We start from the raw sequence: 22,081 nt of genomic DNA on the forward strand, positions 1-22,081 counted from the left end.
GGGTTCGTAGAGTAGATAGAAGTTTTCGATGTGTAGATGGATGGGTTCGATGTGTAGATGGATGGGTTCGATGTGTAGATGGATGTGTTCGATGTGTAGATGGATGGGTTCGATGTGGAGGTGAATGGGTTCGAAGTGTAGTTGGATGGGTTCGATGTGTAGTTGGATGGGTTCGATGTGCAGTTGGATGGGTTCGATGTGTAGTTGGATGTGTTCGATGTGTAGATGGATGGGTTCGATGAGTAGATGGATGGGTTCGATGTGTAGATGAATGGGTTCGATGTGTAGATGAATGGGTTCGATGTGTAGATGAATGGGTTCGATGTGTAGATGAATGGGTTCGATGAGTAGATGGATGGGTTCGATGTGTAGATGAATGGGTTCGATGTGTCGGTGGACGGGTTCGATGTGTAGGTGGACGAGTTCGATGAGGAGGTGGATGGGTTCGAAGTGTAGATGGATGGGTTCGATGTGTCGATGGATGGGTTCGATGTGTAGATGGATGGGTTCGATGTGTAGATGGATGGGTTCGATGTGTAGATGGATGGGTTCGATGTGTAGATGGATGGGTTCGATGAGGAGGTGGATGGGTTCGAAGTGTAGATGGATGGGTTCGATGTGTCGATGGATGGGTTCGATGTGTAGATGAATGGGTTCGACGTGTAGATGGATGGGTTCGATGTGTTGATAGATGGGTTCGATGTGTAGATGGATGGGTTCGATGTGGAGGTGGATGTGTTCGATGTAGAGGTGGATGTGTTCGATGTGGAGGTGGATGGGTTTGAAGTGTAGATGAATGGGTTCGGTGTGTAGATGGATGCATTCGATGTGTCGATGGATGGGTTCGATGTGTAGATGGTAGATGGATGGGTTCGATGTGTAGATGGATGGCTTCGTTGAGTAGATAGATGTGTTCGATGTGTAGATGGATGGGTTCGATGTGTAGATGGGTTCGATGTGTAGGTGGATGGGTTCATTGAGTAGATCGATGTGTAGATGGATGGGTTCGATGTGTAGATGGATGGCTTTGATGTGGAGGTGGATGTGTTCGATGTGTCGGTGGATGGGTTCGACGTGGAGGTGGATGGGTTCGTAGAGTAGATAGAAGTGTTCGATGTGTAGATGGATGAGTTCGTAGAGTAGATAGAAGTTTTCGATGTGTAGATGGATGGGTTCGATGTGTAATGGATGGGTTCGATGTGTAGATGGATGGGTTCGATGTGGAGGTGGATTGGTTCGAAGTGTAGTTGGATGGGTTCGATGTGTAGTTGGATGGGTTTGATGTGTAGGTGGACGAGTTCGATGTGTAGAGGACGGGTTCGATGTGTAGATGGATGGGTTCGATGTGTAGGTGGACGGATTCGATGAGTAGATGGATGGGTTCGATGTGTCGATAGATGGGTTCGTAGAGTAGATAGAAGTTTTCGATGTGTAGATGGATGGGTTCGATGTGGAGGTGGATGTGTTCGATGTGTCGATGAATGGGTTCGATGTGCAGATGGATGGGTTCGTAGAGTAGATAGAAGTGTTCGATGTGTAGATGGATGGGTTCGTAGAGTAGATCGAAGTTTTCGATGTGTAGATGGATGGGTTCGATGTGGAGGTGGATGGGTTCGAAGTGTAGTTGGATGGGTTCGATGTGTAGTTGGATGGGTTCGATGTGTAGTTGGATGGGTTCGATGTGTAGATGGATGGGTTCGATGTGTAGATGAATGGGTTCGATGTGTAGGTGGACGGATTCGATGAGTAGATGGATGGGTTCGATGTGTAGATGGATGGGTTCAATGTGTAGATGGATGGGTTCGATGTGTAGATGGATGGGTTCGATGTGTAGATGGATGGGTTCGATGTGTGGATGGATGGGTTCGATGTGTAGATGGATGGGTTCGATGTGTAGATGGATGGGTTCGATGTGCAGGTGGATGGGTTCGATGTGCAGGTGGATGGGTTCCACGTGCCGGTGGATGGATTCGACGTGTCGGTGGATGAGTTCGATGTGTTGGTGGATGAGTTCGATTTTTAGATGGATGGGTTCGATGTGTAGATGGATGGGTTCGATGTGTCGATGGATGTGTTCGATGTGTAGATGGATGGGTTCGATGTGTCGATGGATGAGTTCGATGTGTAGATGGATGTGTTCGATGTGTAGATGGACGGGTTCGATGTGTCGATGGATGTGTTCGATGTGTCGGTGGATGGGTTCGATGTGTAGATGGATGGGTTCGATGTGTAGATGGATGAGTTCGATGTGTTGATGGATGGGTTCGACGTCTAGGTGGATGGGTTCGATGTGCAGGTGGATGGGTTCGACGTGGAGGTGGATGGGTTTGATGTGGACGTGGATGGGTTCGATGTGTAGATGGATGGGTTCGATGTGTCGATGGATGGGTTCGATGTGTCGATGGATGGGTTCGATGAGGAGGTGGATGGGTTCGAAGTGTCGATGGATGGGTTCGATGTGTAGATGGATGGGTTCGATGTGTAGATGGATGGGTTCGACGTGTAGATGGATGGGTTCGATGTGTAGATAGATGGGTTCGATGTGTAGATGGATGGGTTCGATGTGTAGATGGATGTGTTCGATGTGTCGGTGGATGGTTTCGATGTGGAGGTGGATGTGTTCGATGTGTCGATGAATGGGTTCGATGTGCAGATGGATGGGTTCGTAGAGTAGATAGAAGTGTTCGATGTGTAGATGGATGGGTTCGTAGAGTAGATAGAAGTTTTCGATGTGTAGATGGATGGGTTCGATGTGTAGATGGATGGGTTCGATGTGTAGATGGATGTGTTCGATGTGTAGTTGGATGGGTTCGATGTGTAGTTGGATGGGTTCGATGTGCAGTTGGATGGGTTCGATGTGTAGTTGGATGTGTTCGATGTGTAGATGGATGGGTTCGATGAGTAGATGGATGGGTTCGATGTGTAGATGAATGGGTTCGATGTGTCGGTGGACGGGTTCGATGTGTAGGTGGACGAGTTCGACGTCTAGGTGGATGGGTTCGATGTGCCGGTGGATGGATTCGACGTGGACGTGGATGGGTTCGATGTGTTGGTGGATGAGTTCGATTTTTAGATGGATGGGTTCGATGTGTAGATGGATGTGTTCGATGTGTAGATGGATGGGTTCGATGTGTCGATGGATGAGTTCGATGTGTTGATGGATGGGTTCGACGTCTAGGTGGATGGGTTCGATGTGCAGGTGGATGGGTTCGACGTGCAGGTGGATGGGTTCGATGTGTAGATGGATGGGTTCGATGTGTAGATGGATGGGTTCGATGAGGAGGTGAATGGGTTCGAAGTGTAGATGGATGGGTTCGATGTGTCGATGGATGGGTTCGATGTGTAGATGGATGGGTTCGATGTGTAGATGGATGGGTTCGATGTGTAGATGGATGGGTTCGATGAGGAGGTGGATGGGTTCGAAGTGTAGATGGATGGGTTCGATGTGTCGATGGATGGATTCGATGTGTAGATGGATGGGTTCGATGTGTAGATGAATGGGTTCGACGTGTAGATGGATGGGTTCGATGTGTTGATAGATGGGTTCGATGTGTAGATGGATGGGTTCGATGTGGAGGTGGATGTGTTCGATGTAGAGGTGGATGTGTTCGATGTGGAGGTGGATGGGTTTGAAGTGTAGATGAATGGGTTCGGTGTGTAGATGGATGCATTCGATGTGTCGATGGATGGGTTCGATGTGTAGATGGTAGATGGATGGGTTCGATGTGTAGATGGATGGCTTCGTTGAGTAGATAGATGTGTTCGATGTGTAGATGGATGGGTTCGATGTGTAGATGGGTTCGATGTGTAGGTGGATGGGTTCGTTGAGTAGATCGATGTGTAGATGGATGGGTTCGATGTGTAGATGGATGGGTTCGATGTGTAGATGGATGTGTTCGATGTGGAGGTGGATGGCTTTGATGTGGAGGTGGATGTGTTCGATGTGTCGGTGGATGGGTTCGACGTGGAGGTGGATGGGTTCGTAGAGTAGATAGAAGTGTTCGATGTGTAGATGGATGAGTTCGTAAAGTAGATAGAAGTTTTCGATGTGTAGATGGATGGGTTCGATGTGTCGATGGATGGGTTCGATGTGTAGATGGATGGGTTCGATGTGGAGGTGGATTGGTTCGAAGTGTAGTTGGATGGGTTCGATGTGTAGTTGGATGGGTTTGATGTGTAGGTGGACGAGTTCGATGTGTAGAGGACGGGTTCGATGTGTAGATGGATGGGTTCGATGTGTAGGTGGACGGATTCGATGAGTAGATGGATGGGTTCGATGTGTAGATAGATGGGTTCGTAGAGTAGATAGAAGTTTTCGATGTGTAGATGGATGGGTTCGATGTGGAGGTGGATGTGTTCGATGTGTCGATGAATGGGTTCGATGTGCAGATGGATGGGTTCGTAGAGTAGATAGAAGTGTTCAATGTGTAGATGGATGGGTTCGTAGAGTAGATCGAAGTTTTCGATGTGTAGATGGATGGGTTCGATGTGGAGGTGGATGGGTTCGAAGTGTAGTTGGATGGGTTCGATGTGTAGTTGGATGGGTTCGATGTGTAGTTGGATGGGTTCGATGTGTAGATGGATGGGTTCGATGTGTAGATGGATGGGTTCGATGTGTAGATGAATGGGTTCGATGTGTAGGTGGACGGATTCGATGTGTAGATGGATGGGTTCGATGTGTAGATGGATGGGTTCGATGTGTAGATGGATGGGTTCGATGTGTAGATGGATGGGTTCGATGTGTAGATGGATGGGTTCGATGTGCAGGTGGATGGGTTCGATGTGCAGGTGGATGGGTTCGATGTGTAGATGGATGTGTTCGATGTGTCGGTGGATGGTTTCGATGTGGAGGTGGATGTGTTCGATGTGTCGATGAATGGGTTCGATGTGCAGATGGATGGGTTCGTAGAGTAGATAGAAGTGTTCGATGTGTAGATGGATGGGTTCGTAGAGTAGATAGAAGTTTTCGATGTGTAGATGGATGGGTTCGATGTGTAGATGGATGGGTTCGTAGAGTAGATAGAAGTTTTCGATGTGTAGATGGATGGGTTCGATGTGTAGATGGATGGGTTCGATGTGTAGATGGATGGGTTCGATGTGTAGTTGGATGGGTTCGATGTGTAGTTGGATGGGTTCGATGTGCAGTTGGATGGGTTCGATGTGTAGTTGGATGTGTTCGATGTGTAGATGGATGGGTTCGATGAGTAGATGGATGGGTTCGATGTGTAGATGAATGGGTTCGATGTGTCGGTGGACGGGTTCGATGTGTAGGTGGACGAGTTCGATGTGTAGAGGACGGGTTCGATGTGTAGATGGAAGGGTTCGATGTGTAGGTGGACGGATTCGATGAGTAGATGGATGGGTTCGATGTGAATATGGATGGGTTCGATGTGTAGATGGATGGGTTCGATGTGTAGATGGATGGGTTCGATGTGTAGATGGATGGGTTCGATGTGTAGATGGATGGGTTCGATGTGTAGATGGATGGGTTCGATGTGCAGATGGATGGGTTCGATGTGTTGGTGGATGGGTTCGATTTTTAGATGGATGGGTTCGATGTGTAGATGGATGTGTTCGATGTGTAGATGGATGGGTTCGAAGTGTCGATGGATGAGTTTGATGTGTTGATGGATGGGTTCGATGTGTAGATGGATGGGTTCGATGTGTAGATGGATGGGTTCGATGAGGAGGTGGATGGGTTCGAAGTGTAGATGGATGGGTTCGATGTGTCGATGGATGGATTCGATGTGTAGATGGATGGGTTCGATGTGTAGATGGATGGGTTCGATGTCGAGGTGGATGTGTTCGATGTGGAGGTGGATGTGTTCGATGTGGAGGTGGATGGGTTTGAAGTGTAGATGAATGGGTTCGGTGTGTAGATGGATGCATTCGATGTGTCGATGGATGGGTTCGATGTGTAGATGGTAGATGGATGGGTTCGATGTGTAGATGGATGGCTTCGTTGAGTAGATAGATGTGTTCGATGTGTAGATGGATGGGTTCGATGTGTAGATGGGTTCGATGTGTAGGTGGATGGGTTCGTTGAGTAGATCGATGTGTAGATGGATGGGTTCGATGTGTAGATGGATGGGTTCGATGTGTAGATGGATGTGTTCGATGTGGAGGTGGATGGCTTTGATGTGGAGGTGGATGTGTTCGATGTGTCGGTGGATGGGTTTGAAGTGTAGATGAATGGGTTCGGTGTGTAGATGGATGCATTCGATGTGTCGATGGATGGGTTCGATGTGTAGATGGTAGATGGATGGTTTCGATGTGTAGATGGATGGCTTCGTTGAGTAGATAGATGTGTTCGATGTGTAGATGGATGGGTTCGATGTGTAGATGGGTTCGATGTGTAGGTGGATGGGTTCGTTGAGTAGATCGATGTGTAGATGGATGGGTTCGATGTGTAGATGGATGTGTTCGATGTGGAGGTGGATGGCTTTGATGTGGAGGTGGATGTGTTCGATGTGTCGGTGGATGGGTTCGACGTGGAGGTGGATGGGTTCGTAGAGTAGATAGAAGTGTTCGATGTGTAGATGGATGAGTTCGTAGAGTAGATAGAAGTTTTCGATGTGTAGATGGATGGGTTCGATGTGTAGATGGATGGGTTCGATGTGTAGATGGATGGGTTCGATGTGTAGATGGATGGGTTCGATGTGGAGGTGGATTGGTTCGAAGTGTAGTTGGATGGGTTCGATGTGTAGTTGGATGGGTTTGATGTGTAGATAGATGTGTTCGATGTGTAGATGGATGGGTTCGATGTGTAGATGGGTTCGATGTGTAGATAGATCGGTTCGATGTGGAAGTGGATGTGTTCGATGTGTAGATGGATGGGTTCGAAGTGCAGATAGATGCATTCGATGTGTAGATGGATGGGTTCGATGTGTCGATGGGTTCGATGTGTAGATAGATGGGTTCGATGTGGAAGTGGATGTGTTCGATGTGTAGATGGATGGGTTCGAAGTGCAGATGCATGCATTCGATGTGTAGATAGATGGGTTCGATGTGGAAGTGGATGTGTTCGATGTGTAGATGGATGGGTTCGATGTGTAGATGGATGTGTTCGATGTGTAGATGGATGGGTTCGATGTGGAGGTGAATGGGTTCGAAGTGTAGTTGGATGGGTTCGATGTGTAGTTGGATGGGTTCGATGTGCAGTTGGATGGGTTCGATGTGTAGTTGGATGTGTTCGATGTGTAGATGGATGGGTTCGATGAGTAGATGGATGGGTTCGATGTGTAGATGAATGGGTTCGATGTGTAGATGAATGGGTTCGATGTGTAGATGAATGGGTTCGATGTGTAGATGAATGGGTTCGATGAGTAGATGGATGGGTTCGATGTGTAGATGAATGGGTTCGATGTGTCGGTGGACGGGTTCGATGTGTAGGTGGACGAGTTCGATGAGGAGGTGGATGGGTTCGAAGTGTAGATGGATGGGTTCGATGTGTCGATGGATGGGTTCGATGTGTAGATGGATGGGTTCGATGTGTAGATGGATGGGTTCGATGTGTAGATGGATGGGTTCGATGTGTAGATGGATGGGTTCGATGAGGAGGTGGATGGGTTCGAAGTGTAGATGGATGGGTTCGATGTGTCGATGGATGGGTTCGATGTGTAGATGAATGGGTTCGACGTGTAGATGGATGGGTTCGATGTGTTGATAGATGGGTTCGATGTGTAGATGGATGGGTTCGATGTGGAGGTGGATGTGTTCGATGTAGAGGTGGATGTGTTCGATGTGGAGGTGGATGGGTTTGAAGTGTAGATGAATGGGTTCGGTGTGTAGATGGATGCATTCGATGTGTCGATGGATGGGTTCGATGTGTAGATGGTAGATGGATGGGTTCGATGTGTAGATGGATGGCTTCGTTGAGTAGATAGATGTGTTCGATGTGTAGATGGATGGGTTCGATGTGTAGATGGGTTCGATGTGTAGGTGGATGGGTTCATTGAGTAGATCGATGTGTAGATGGATGGGTTCGATGTGTAGATGGATGGCTTTGATGTGGAGGTGGATGTGTTCGATGTGTCGGTGGATGGGTTCGACGTGGAGGTGGATGGGTTCGTAGAGTAGATAGAAGTGTTCGATGTGTAGATGGATGAGTTCGTAGAGTAGATAGAAGTTTTCGATGTGTAGATGGATGGGTTCGATGTGTAATGGATGGGTTCGATGTGTAGATGGATGGGTTCGATGTGGAGGTGGATTGGTTCGAAGTGTAGTTGGATGGGTTCGATGTGTAGTTGGATGGGTTTGATGTGTAGGTGGACGAGTTCGATGTGTAGAGGACGGGTTCGATGTGTAGGTGGACGGATTCGATGAGTAGATGGATGGGTTCGATGTGTCGATAGATGGGTTCGTAGAGTAGATAGAAGTTTTCGATGTGTAGATGGATGGGTTCGATGTGGAGGTGGATGTGTTCGATGTGTCGATGAATGGGTTCGATGTGCAGATGGATGGGTTCGTAGAGTAGATAGAAGTGTTCGATGTGTAGATGGATGGGTTCGTAGAGTAGATCGAAGTTTTCGATGTGTAGATGGATGGGTTCGATGTGGAGGTGGATGGGTTCGAAGTGTAGTTGGATGGGTTCGATGTGTAGTTGGATGGGTTCGATGTGTAGTTGGATGGGTTCGATGTGTAGATGGATGGGTTCGATGTGTAGATGAATGGGTTCGATGTGTAGGTGGACGGATTCGATGAGTAGATGGATGGGTTCGATGTGTAGATGGATGGGTTCAATGTGTAGATGGATGGGTTCGATGTGTAGATGGATGGGTTCGATGTGTAGATGGATGGGTTCGATGTGTGGATGGATGGGTTCGATGTGTAGATGGATGGGTTCGATGTGTAGATGGATGGGTTCGATGTGCAGGTGGATGGGTTCGATGTGCAGGTGGATGGGTTCCACGTGCCGGTGGATGGATTCGACGTGTCGGTGGATGAGTTCGATGTGTTGGTGGATGAGTTCGATTTTTAGATGGATGGGTTCGATGTGTAGATGGATGGGTTCGATGTGTCGATGGATGTGTTCGATGTGTAGATGGATGGGTTCGATGTGTCGATGGATGAGTTCGATGTGTAGATGGATGTGTTCGATGTGTAGATGGACGGGTTCGATGTGTCGATGGATGTGTTCGATGTGTCGGTGGATGGGTTCGATGTGTAGATGGATGGGTTCGATGTGTAGATGGATGAGTTCGATGTGTTGATGGATGGGTTCGACGTCTAGGTGGATGGGTTCGATGTGCAGGTGGATGGGTTCGACGTGGAGGTGGATGGGTTTGATGTGGACGTGGATGGGTTCGATGTGTAGATGGATGGGTTCGATGTGTCGATGGATGGGTTCGATGTGTCGATGGATGGGTTCGATGAGGAGGTGGATGGGTTCGAAGTGTCGATGGATGGGTTCGATGTGTAGATGGATGGGTTCGATGTGTAGATGGATGGGTTCGACGTGTAGATGGATGGGTTCGATGTGTAGATAGATGGGTTCGATGTGTAGATGGATGGGTTCGATGTGTAGATGGATGTGTTCGATGTGTCGGTGGATGGTTTCGATGTGGAGGTGGATGTGTTCGATGTGTCGATGAATGGGTTCGATGTGCAGATGGATGGGTTCGTAGAGTAGATAGAAGTGTTCGATGTGTAGATGGATGGGTTCGTAGAGTAGATAGAAGTTTTCGATGTGTAGATGGATGGGTTCGATGTGTAGATGGATGGGTTCGATGTGTAGATGGATGTGTTCGATGTGTAGTTGGATGGGTTCGATGTGTAGTTGGATGGGTTCGATGTGCAGTTGGATGGGTTCGATGTGTAGTTGGATGTGTTCGATGTGTAGATGGATGGGTTCGATGAGTAGATGGATGGGTTCGATGTGTAGATGAATGGGTTCGATGTGTCGGTGGACGGGTTCGATGTGTAGGTGGACGAGTTCGACGTCTAGGTGGATGGGTTCGATGTGCCGGTGGATGGATTCGACGTGGACGTGGATGGGTTCGATGTGTTGGTGGATGAGTTCGATTTTTAGATGGATGGGTTCGATGTGTAGATGGATGTGTTCGATGTGTAGATGGATGGGTTCGATGTGTCGATGGATGGGTTCGATGTGTTGATGGATGGGTTCGATGTGCAGGTGGATGGGTTCGACGTGCAGGTGGATGGGTTCGATGTGTAGATGGATGGGTTCGATGTGTAGATGGATGGGTTCGATGAGGAGGTGAATGGGTTCGAAGTGTAGATGGATGGGTTCGATGTGTCGATGGATGGGTTCGATGTGTAGATGGATGGGTTCGATGTGTAGATGGATGGGTTCGATGTGTAGATGGATGGGTTCGATGAGGAGGTGGATGGGTTCGAAGTGTAGATGGATGGGTTCGATGTGTCGATGGATGGATTCGATGTGTAGATGGATGGGTTCGATGTGTAGATGAATGGGTTCGACGTGTAGATGGATGGGTTCGATGTGTTGATAGATGGGTTCGATGTGTAGATGGATGGGTTCGATGTGGAGGTGGATGTGTTCGATGTAGAGGTGGATGTGTTCGATGTGGAGGTGGATGGGTTTGAAGTGTAGATGAATGGGTTCGGTGTGTAGATGGATGCATTCGATGTGTCGATGGATGGGTTCGATGTGTAGATGGTAGATGGATGGGTTCGATGTGTAGATGGATGGCTTCGTTGAGTAGATAGATGTGTTCGATGTGTAGATGGATGGGTTCGATGTGTAGATGGGTTCGATGTGTAGGTGGATGGGTTCGTTGAGTAGATCGATGTGTAGATGGATGGGTTCGATGTGTAGATGGATGGGTTCGATGTGTAGATGGATGTGTTCGATGTGGAGGTGGATGGCTTTGATGTGGAGGTGGATGTGTTCGATGTGTCGGTGGATGGGTTCGACGTGGAGGTGGATGGGTTCGTAGAGTAGATAGAAGTGTTCGATGTGTAGATGGATGAGTTCGTAAAGTAGATAGAAGTTTTCGATGTGTAGATGGATGGGTTCGATGTGTCGATGGATGGGTTCGATGTGTAGATGGATGGGTTCGATGTGGAGGTGGATTGGTTCGAAGTGTAGTTGGATGGGTTCGATGTGTAGTTGGATGGGTTTGATGTGTAGGTGGACGAGTTCGATGTGTAGAGGACGGGTTCGATGTGTAGATGGATGGGTTCGATGTGTAGGTGGACGGATTCGATGAGTAGATGGATGGGTTCGATGTGTAGATAGATGGGTTCGTAGAGTAGATAGAAGTTTTCGATGTGTAGATGGATGGGTTCGATGTGGAGGTGGATGTGTTCGATGTGTCGATGAATGGGTTCGATGTGCAGATGGATGGGTTCGTAGAGTAGATAGAAGTGTTCAATGTGTAGATGGATGGGTTCGTAGAGTAGATCGAAGTTTTCGATGTGTAGATGGATGGGTTCGATGTGGAGGTGGATGGGTTCGAAGTGTAGTTGGATGGGTTCGATGTGTAGTTGGATGGGTTCGATGTGTAGTTGGATGGGTTCGATGTGTAGATGGATGGGTTCGATGTGTAGATGGATGGGTTCGATGTGTAGATGAATGGGTTCGATGTGTAGGTGGACGGATTCGATGTGTAGATGGATGGGTTCAATGTGTAGATGGATGGGTTCGATGTGTAGATGGATGGGTTCGATGTGTAGATGGATGGGTTCGATGTGTAGATGGATGGGTTCGATGTGCAGGTGGATGGGTTCGATGTGCAGGTGGATGGGTTCCACGTGCCGGTGGATGGATTCGACGTGTCGGTGGATGAGTTCGATGTGTTGGTGGATGAGTTCGATTTTTAGATGGATGGGTTCGATGTGTAGATGGATGGGTTCGATGTGTCGATGGATGTGTTCGATGTGTAGATGGATGGGTTCGATGTGTCGATGGATGAGTTCGATGTGTAGATGGATGTGTTCGATGTGTAGATGGATGGGTTCGATGTGTCGATGGATGGGTTCGATGTGTCGGTGGATGGGTTCGATGTGTAGATGGATGGGTTCGATGTGTAGATGGATGAGTTCGATGTGTTGATGGATGGGTTCAACGTCTAGGTGGATGGGTTCGATGTGCAGGTGGATGGGTTCGACGTGGAGGTGGATGGGTTTGATGTGGACGTGGATGGGTTCGATGTATAGATGGATGGGTTCGATGTGTCGATGGATGGGTTCGATGTGTCGATGGATGGGTTCGATGAGGAGGTGGATGGGTTCGAAGTGTCGATGGATGGGTTCGATGTGTAGATGGATGGGTTCGATGTGTAGATGGATGGGTTCGACGTGTAGATGGATGGGTTCGATGTGTAGATAGATGGGTTCGATGTGTAGATGGATGGGTTCGATGTGTAGATGGATGGGTTCGATGTGGAGGTGGATGTGTTCGATGTGGAGGTGGATGTGTTCGATGTGGAGGTGGATGGGTTTGAAGTGTAGATGAATGGGTTCGGTGTGTAGATGGATGCATTCGATGTGTAGATGGATGGGTTCGATGTGTAGATGGTAGATGGATGGGTTCGATGTGTAGATGGGTTCGATGTGTAGGTGGATGGGTTCGTTGAGTAGATCGATGTGTAGATGGATGGGTTCGATGTGTAGATGGATGGTTTCGATGTGTAGATGGATGGGTTCGATGTGTAGATCGATGTGTTCGATGTGGAGGTGGATGGTTTTGATGTGGAGGTGGATGGGTTTGAAGTGTAGATGAATGGGTTCGGTATGTAGATGGATGCATTTGATGTGTAGATGGATGAGTTCGATGTGTAGATGGTAGATGGATGGGTTCGATGTGTAGATGGATGGCTTTGTTGAGTAGATGGATGGCTTCGTTGAGTAGATAGATGGGTTCGATGTGTAGATGGATGGGTTCGATGTGTAGATGGATGGGTTCGATGTGGAGGTGGATGGTTTTGATGTGGAGGTGGATGGGTTCGATGTGCAGGTAGATGTGTTCGATGTGTCGGTGGATGGGTTCGAAGTGTCGATGAATGGATTCATTCGATGTGGAGATGGATTCATTCCATGTTTAGATGGATGGGTTCGATGTGTAGATGGTCGATGGATGGGTTCGATGTGTGGATGGATGGCTTCGTTGAGTCGATAGATGTGTTCGATGTGTAGATGGATGGGTTCGATGTGTAGATGGGTTCGATGTGTAAATAGATGGGTTCGATGTGGAAGTGGATGTGTTCGATGTGTTTTTGGATGGGTTCGAAGTGCAGATGGATGCATTCGATGTGTAGATGGACGGGTTCGATGTGGAGGTGGATGTGTTCGATGTGTCGGTGGATGGGTTCGATGTGGAGGTGGATGTGTTCGATGTGTCGATGAATGGGTTCGATGTGCAGATGGATGGGTTTGTAGAGTAGATAGAAGTGTTCGATGTGTAGATGGATGGGTTCGTAGAGTAGATAGAAGTTTTCGATGTGTAGATGGATGGGTTCGATGTGTAGATGGATGGGTTCGATGTGTAGATGGATGTGTTCGATGTGTAGATGGATGGGTTCGATGTGGAGGTGGATGGGTTCGAAGTGTAGTTGGATGGGTTCGATGTGTAGTTGGATGGGTTCGATGTGTAGTTGGATGGGTTCGATGTGTAGTTGGATGGGTTCGATGTGTAGTTGGATGTGTTCGATGTGTAGATGGATGGGTTCGATGAGTAGATGGATGGGTTCGATGTGTAGATGAATGGGTTCGATGTGTCGGTGGACGGGTTCGATGTGTAGGTGGACGAGTTCGATGTGTAGGTGGACGAGTTCGATGTGTAGATGGACGAGTTCGATGTGTAGAGGACGGGTTCGATGTGTAGATGGATGGGTTCGATGTGTAGGTGGACGGATTCGATGAGTAGATGGATGGGTTCGATGTGTAGATGGATGGGTTCGATGTGTAGATGGACGGGTTCGATGTGTAGATGGATGGGTTCGATGTGTAGATGGATGGGTTCGATGTGTAGATGGATGGATTCGACGTGTCGGTGGATGAGTTCGATTTTTAGATGGATGGGTTCGATGTGTAGGTGGACGGATTTGATGTGTAGGTGGACATGTTCGATGTGTAGATGGATGGGTTCGAAGTGTAGATGGATGGGTTCGATGTGTAGGTGGATGGGTTCGATGTGGAGGTGGACGAGTTCGATGTGTGGATGGATGGGTTCGATGTGTAGGTGGACGGATTTGATGTGTAGATGGACATGTTCGATGTGTGGATGGATGGGTTCGATGAGGAGGTGGATGGGTTCGATGAGGAGGTGGATGGGTTCGATGTGGAGGTGGATGGGTTCGATGAGGAGGTGGATGGGTTCGAAGTGTAGATGGATGGGTTCGAAGTGTAGATGGATGTGTTCGATGTGTAGATGGATGGGTTCGATGTGTAGATAGATGTGTTCGATGTGTCGATGGATGGGTTCGATGTGGAGGTGGATGGGTTCGATGTGGAGGTGGATGTGTTCGATGTGGAGGTGGATGTGTTCGATGTGGAGGTGGATGTGTTCGATGTGGAGGTGGATGCGTTCGATGTGGAGGTGGATGGGTTCGATGTGTGGGTGGATGGGTTCGATGTGTGGGTGGATGGGTTCGATGTGGAGGTGGATGCGTTCGATGTGGAGGTGGATGGGTTCGATGTGTGGGTGGATGGGTTCGATGTGGAGGTGGATGCGTTCGATGTGTTGATGGATGGGTTCGATGTGCAGGTGAATGGGTTCGATGTGTAGATGGATGGGTTCGATGTGGAGGTGGATGTGTTCGATGTGGAGGTGAATGCGTTCGATGTGTTGATGGATGGGTTCGATGTGCAGGTGAATGGGTTCGATGTGTAGATGGATGGGTTCGATGTGCAGGTGGATGGGTTCGATGTGGAGGTGGATGTGTTCGATGTGGAGGTGGATGGGTTTGATATGTTGGTGGATGAGTTCGATGTGTGGATGGATGGGTTCGAAGTGTAGATGGATGGGTTCGATGTGTCGATGAATGGGTTCGATGTGCAAGTGGATGGGTTCGATGTGTAGATGGATGGTTTCGATGTGAAGGTGGATGGGTTCGAAGTGTAGATGGATGGGTTCGATGTGTCGATGAATGGGTTCGATGTGCAAGTGGATGGGTTCGATGTGTAGGTGGATGGTTTCGATGTGAAGGTGGATGCGTTCGATGTGTTGATGGATGGGTTCGATGTGTAGATGGATGGTTTCGACCTGTAGGTGGATGGGTTTGTTGTGTAGGTGGATGGTTTCGATGTGTAGATGAATGGGTTCGATGTGAAGGTGGATGCGTTCGATGTGTTGATGGATGGGTTCGATGTGTAGATGGATGGTTTCGACCTGTAGGTGGATGGGTTTGTTGTGTAGGTGGATGGGTTCCATGTGTAGATGGATGCGTTCGATGTGGAGGTGGATGCGTTCGATGTGTAGATGGATGGGTTCGATGTGTAGATGGATGGGTTCGATGTGTCGGTGGATGGGTTCGATGTGTAGGTGGATGGGTTCGTTGTGTCGATGGATGGATTCGATGTGTAGGTGGATGGGTTCGATGTGTCGATGGATGGGTTCGATGTGTCGATGGATGGGTTCGATGTGTCGATGAATGGGTTCGATGTGTAGGTGGATGTGTTCGATGTGAAGGTGGATGGGTTCGATGTGTAGGTGGATGGGTTCGATGTGAAGGTGGATGCGTTCGATGTGTAGGTGGATGGGTTCGATGTGAAGGTGGATGGGTTCGATGTGCAGGTGGATGGGTTCGATGTGTAGATGGATGGGTTCGATGTGAAGGTGGATGCGTTCGATGTGTAGATGGATGGTTTCGACCTGTAGGTGGATGGGTTCGATGTGTAGATGGATGGTTTCGACCTGTAGGTGGATGGGTTTGTTGTGTAGGTGGATGGTTTCGACCTGTAGGTGGATGGGTTCGATGTGAAGGTGGATACGTTCGATGTGTAGGTGGATACGTTCGATGTGTAGGTGGATGATTTCGACCTGTAGGTGGATGGGTTTGTCGTGTAGGTGGATGGGTTCGATGTGTAGGTGGATGGTTTCGATGTGTAGGTGGTTGGGTTCGATGTGTAGGTGGATGGGTTCGATGTGTAGGTGGATGGGTTCGATGTGTAGGTGGATGGGTTCGATGTGTAGGTGGATGGGTTCGATGTGTAGGTGGATGGATCGATGTGTAGGTGGATGGGTTCGATGTGTAGGTGGATGGGTTCGATGTGTAGGTGGTTGGGTTCGATGTGTAGGTGGATGGGTTCGATGTGTAGGTGGATGGGTTCGATGTGTAGGTGGATGGGTTCGATGTGTAGGTGGATGGGTTCGATGTGTAGGTGGATGGGTTCGATGTGTAGGTGGATGGGTTCGATGTGTAGATGGATGGGTTCGATGTGTAGGTGGATGGGTTCGATGTGTAGATGGATGGGTTCGATGTGTAGATGAATGGGTTCGATGTGCAGGTGGATGCGTTCGATGTGGTGGTGGTCGAGTTCGATGTGTAGATGGATGGGTTCGATGTGTAGATGGATGGGTTCGATGTGTAGATGGATGGGTTCGACCTGTAGGTGGATGGTTTTGTTGTGTAGGTGGTTGGGTTCCATGTGTAGATGGATGGATTCGATGTGTAGATGGATGGGTTCCATGTGTAGATGGATGGATTCGATGTGTAGATGGATGGGTTCGATGTGTAGGTGGATGGGTTCGATGTGTAGGTGGATGGGTTCGATGTGTAGGTGGATGGGTTCGATGTGTAGGTGGATGGGTTCGATGTGGAGGTGGATGCGTTCGATGTGGAGGTGGATGCGTTCGATGTGGAGGTGGATGCGTTCGATGTATCGGTGGTTGGGTTCGATGTGTAGATGGATGGGTTCGATGTGTAGATGGATGGGTTCGATGTGTAGATGGATGGGTTCGATGTGTAGATGGATGGGTTCGATGTGTCGATGGATGGGTTCGATGTGTCGATGGATGGGTTCGATGTGTCGATGGATGGGTTCGATGTGTAGATGGATGGGTTCGATGTGTCGATGGATGGGTTCGATGTGTCGATGGATGGGTTCGATGTGTCGATGGATGGGTTCGATGTGTCGATGGATGGGTTCGATGTGTCGATGGATGGGTTCGAGGCGTCGATGGATGGGTTCGATGTGTCGATGGATGGGTTCGATGTGTCGATGGATGGGTTCGATGTGTCGATGGATGGGTTCGATGTGTCGATGGATGGGTTCGATGTGTCGATGGATGGGTTCGATGTGTCGATGGATGGGTTCGATGTGTAGGTGGATGGATTCAATGTGTAGGTGGATGGCTTCGATGTGTCGATGGATGGGTTCGATGTGTCGATGGATGGGTTCGATGTGTAGGTGGATGGATTCAATGTGTAGGTGGATGGCTTCGATGTGTGTGTGGATGGCTTCGATGTGTAGGTGGATGGCTTCGATGTGTCGGTGGATGGCTTCGATGTGTCGGTGGATGGGTTCGATGTGTAGATGGATGGGTTCGATGTGTCGGTGGATGGGTTCGATGTGTAGGTGGATGGGTTCGATGTGTAGGTGGATGGGTTTGATGTGTAGGTGGATAGGTTCGATATGTAGGTGGATAGGATCGATGTATACGTGAATGGGCCCGTTGGGGCAAATCTCTATTCTAATGCTGTGTTTCTCTTTAATTGTTCGGTGAAGTTGGGACAAACGGAAATCCTCTGTGCAATGCCACGTACCAGCTTGAAGTATTTCACTGACGTCTGTATATGATGCTCATTGATCTCCTTCTTGCGCCTGGAGGTAAGAAACAAAAATGCTATCTGTGAGCTGAGTGACCCCGGGCACACGACGTGTCCATACAGACCGGACTGCTACTCCCGCGCAATGTGGGCGGTGGAAAATAAGTAGGGTCTGCAAGAAGCATTGGTGCTCTCAGTCCACGGACTATAGCTCTCAGCTTCTCGTGTTCCCCCATCCCCTGCCCCGGCTCTCAATTGGCCAATGTAAATCTGGCTCGGGGTTCTGGTCTATTTCAGCATTCTTCTCTGTTGCTCAAAAGCTCTATACTCCCTGTCCGCTGCATTCTTCCTCTCTCTGTGCAAATCCAAACTCATCGCACCGTCTCCAACTCATTATTGCCACTAAACTGCTCTCAATCCCTTCCTCCTCCAGCCCTTAGGCTTTTAAACTCCTAAACTTGGCATTAACTCATCGCGACTTCCTCGTTGGCCATGTCTCCTCATTTACTCTGCTCACTGTAGGGGTGGGCCCGTGTTTAAAGATCAATAAATGTGGCGAGCCCCCAGCGTGAGCTGCACTCAGCAGGTGGGGGCCACTAAAGTGGAACGTTTATTGACAATACGTTTGTACACCAGCTGTACACCCCTCCCTCATCCTAACTCACAATCTCGGTACAACCATCACACAATCATAGAATCATAGAAATTTACAACATGAAAGGAGGCCATTTCGGCCCATCGTGTCCGTGCTCCCCAGCCTAATCCCACTTTCCAGCTCTTGGTCCGTAGCCCTGTAGGTTACAGCACTTCAAGTGCACATCCAAGTACTTTTTAAATGTGGTGAGGGTTTCTGCCTCTACCACCCTTTCAGGCAGCGAGTTCCAGACCCCCACCACCCTTCGGGTGGAGAAATATCCCCTCAAATCCCCTCTAAACCTCCTACCAATTACTTTAAATCTATGCCCCCTGGTTGTTGACCCCTCTGCTAATGGAAATAGGTCCTTCCTACCGACTCCATCTAGGCACCTCATCATTTTATACACCTCAATAAGGTCTCCCCTCTGTTCCAAAAAAAGTTAGTCTGCAGGTACAGCAAGTAATCAGGAAGGCAAATGGAATGTTGGCCTTTATTGCAAGGAGTATAAAAGCAGAGAAGTCCTGCTACAACTGTACAGGATATTGGTGAGGCCACACCTGGAGTACTGCGTACAGTTTTGGTCTCGGTATTTAAGGAAGGATATAGTTGCTTTGGAGGCAGTTCAGAGAAGCTTCACCAGGTTGATTCCTGAGATGAAGGGGTTGTCATATGAAGAACGGTTGAGCAGGTTGGTCCTGTACTCATTGGAGTTTAGAAGACTGAGAGGTGATCTTATTGAAGCATATAAGATTCTGTGGAGGCTTGACAGGGTAGATACAGAGAGGATGTTTTCCCTCGTAGGGAAATCTAGAAGTAGGGGACATAGTCTCAGTATAAGGGGTCGCCATTTAAAATGGAAATGAGGAAGAATTTCTTCTCTGAGGGTCATGAATCTTTGGAATTCTCTGCTCCAGAGAGCTGTGGAGGCTGGGTCATTGAATATATTTAAGGTGGAGATAGACAGATTTTTGAACGATAAGGGAGTCAAGGGTTATGGGGAGCGGGCAGGGAAGTGGAGCTGAGTCCATGATCGGATCAGCCATGATCTTATTGAATGGTGGAGCAGGCTCGAGGGGCCGTATGGCCTACTCCTGCTCCTATTTCTTACATTCTTATGTAAAACAAAACAAACCTATCCAATCTTTCCTCATAGCTAAAATTATCCAGTCCAGGCAACATCTTTGTAAATCTCCTCTGCACCTTCTCTAGTGCCATCACATCTTTCGTGTAATGTGGTGACACAGTACTCTGCTCTCAATCTCTGCTCTGACCAGTGCTGCCGTCTGATACATGGCCACAATAGCTTGTGTGTTTGTGTGGCTTCCAAAGGCAGCCCAAGCAACTGACACTGTCTAAGCGTGGAAGCCCATTGCAATCAGTACACTTGCAGTTGGGCCCTGAAGCACCTCGTGGCAGCAGACATGTTGGGTATTCACTAGAGTTTAGAAGAATGAGAGGGGATCTCATTGAAACATATAAAATTCTGACTGGGTTCGACAGGCTGGATGCGGGGAGAATGTTTCCCCTGGCTGGGAAGTCTACAACAAGGGTCACAGTCTCAGGATACGGGGTAGGAAATTTAGGACCGAGATGAGGAGAAATGTTTTCACTCAGAGGGTGGTGAACCTGTGGAATTCTCTACCACAGAAGGCTGTGGAGGCCAAGTCACTCAATATATTTAAGAGGGAGATAGATAGATTTCTAGACACAAAAGACATCAAGGGGTATGGGGAAAAAGCGGGAATATGATGTTGAGATAGAGGATCAGCCATGATCATATTGAATGGCGGTGCAGACTCGAGGGGCGGAATGGCCTGCTGCTGCTCCTATTTTCTATCTTTCACTGTTTTTATGTAATGGTGTGCACCGGTTGGCTGGACTTTCTGCGGAGGCTGGATGTCCCCAGTGCTGAAATGTTCCGCCACTACTGTCAGGCGTGGTCAATGGGACTGTTACCTAGCGATTAAGAGTTAGCGACTAAGGCCAATGCAGATTATCAATCGAGGCTGCTTTTTCATTAAAATGCTTTTCCGAGCACAGTTGCTGATCACTCACCTCTCCTGGATGGTCTTTTCCACTGTGCTTTTCAGCATGTTCTCAATCTTATCCTGCCGCTTCAGCTCCATCTTTTTCTTCACCTCCTTCATATCACTGAAAAAATTAGTGAATTAAGATCATAAGAATTAGGAGCAGGAGTAGGCCATACGGCCCCTCGAGCCTGCTCCACCATTTAATAAGATCATGGCTGATCTTCGACCTCAACGCCACTTTCCTGCCCGAGCCAAGAAGGAGGAACTGAAGGATATCCTTATCAGGCGGGAAATTGTGTTAGGGAAATTAATGGGATTGAAGGCCGATAAATCCCTGGGGTCTGATAGTCTGCATCCCAGAGTACTTAAGGAAGTGGCCCTAGAAATAATGGATGCATTGGTGATCATTTTCCAACAGTCTATCGACTCTGGGTCAGTTCCTATGGACTGGAGGGTAACTAATGTAACATCACTTTTTAAAAAGGGAAGGAGAGAGAAAGCGGTTAGCCTGACATCAGTAGTGGGGAAAATGTTGCAATCAATCATTAAGGATGAAATAACAGCGCATTTGGAAAGCAGTGACAGGATCGGTCCAAGTCAGCATGGATTTATGAAAGGGAAATCATGCTTGACGAATCTTCTGGATTTTTTTGAAGATATAACTAGTAGAGTGAACAAGGGAGAACCAGTGGATGTGGTGTATTTGGACTTTCAAAAGGCTTTTGACAAGGTCCCACACAAGAGATTGGTGTGCAAAATCAAAGCACATGGTACCGACGTGGATAGAGAACTGGTTGGCAGACAGGAAGCAGAGAGTAGAGAGAAACGGGTCTTTTTCAGAATGGCAGGCAATGACTAGTGGAGTGCCGCAGGGCTCAGTGCTGGGACCCCAGCTCTTTACAATATACATCAATAATTTAGATGAAGGAATTGAGTGTAATATCTCCAAATTTGCAGATGACACTAAACTGGGTGGCGGTGTGAGCTGTGAGGGGGGACGCTAAGAGGCTGCAGGGTGACTTGGACAGGTTAGGTGAGTGGGCAAATGCATGGCAGATGCAGTATAATGTGGATAAATGTGAGGTTATCCACTTTGGGGGCAAAAACGCGAAGACAGATTATCTGAATGGTGGCAGATTAGGAAAAGGAGAGATGCAACGAGACCTGGGGGTCATGGTTCATCAGTCATTGAAAGTTGGCATACAGGTACAGTAGGCGGTGAAGAAGGCAAATGGTATGTTGGCCTTCATAGCTAGGGGATGTGAGTACAGGAGCAGGGAGGTCTTACTGCAGTTGTATGTTTCTATCCCTTGATTTCCTAAGACTCCAAAAATCTATCGATCTCAGCCTTGAATATACTCAACGACTGAGCCGCCACAGCCCTCTGGGTTAGAGAAGTCCAAAGATTTACAACCCACTGATGGAAGAAATTTCTCCTTATCTCAGTTCTAAATGGCCGACCCCTTATCCTGAGACTGTGCCCCCTGGTTCTAGACTCCCCAGTAAGGGGGAAACAAGCCCTCACAGAATCCTATATATTTCAATGAGATCACCTCCCATTCTTCTAAACTCCAGACTGTATGGGCCCGATCTACTCAATCTCTTCAGAGGACAACCCTCCCATCCCAGGATTTAATCTAGTGAATCTTCAATGCACCGCCTCGAAGGCAGGATAAAGTTAAAGGGCCTAACACTCTCCATTAAAATGAGGCGTATGT

The 22,081-nt window shown here is 48.3% G+C and overlaps 1 protein-coding gene across 1 annotated transcript in view; it reads right to left on the reverse strand.

The window, feature by feature from the left end:
- LOC139262701 (1-phosphatidylinositol 4,5-bisphosphate phosphodiesterase beta-2-like) overlaps positions 1-22,081 on the reverse strand; it is a 398,767-nt gene that overhangs the window by 169,954 nt on the left and 206,732 nt on the right. Inside the window, exons 29-30 of the mRNA XM_070877853.1 lie at positions 20,389-20,484; positions 17,694-17,751 (exon numbers count right to left, since the gene is read on the reverse strand). Coding sequence (XP_070733954.1) covers positions 17,694-17,751; positions 20,389-20,484 — 154 coding nt within the window. The remainder of the gene's footprint in view (positions 1-17,693; positions 17,752-20,388; positions 20,485-22,081) is intronic.

The sequence above is a fragment of the Pristiophorus japonicus genome, chromosome 4 (genome assembly GCF_044704955.1).
Source record: "Pristiophorus japonicus isolate sPriJap1 chromosome 4, sPriJap1.hap1, whole genome shotgun sequence".
Taxonomy (NCBI): domain Eukaryota; kingdom Metazoa; phylum Chordata; class Chondrichthyes; family Pristiophoridae; genus Pristiophorus; species Pristiophorus japonicus.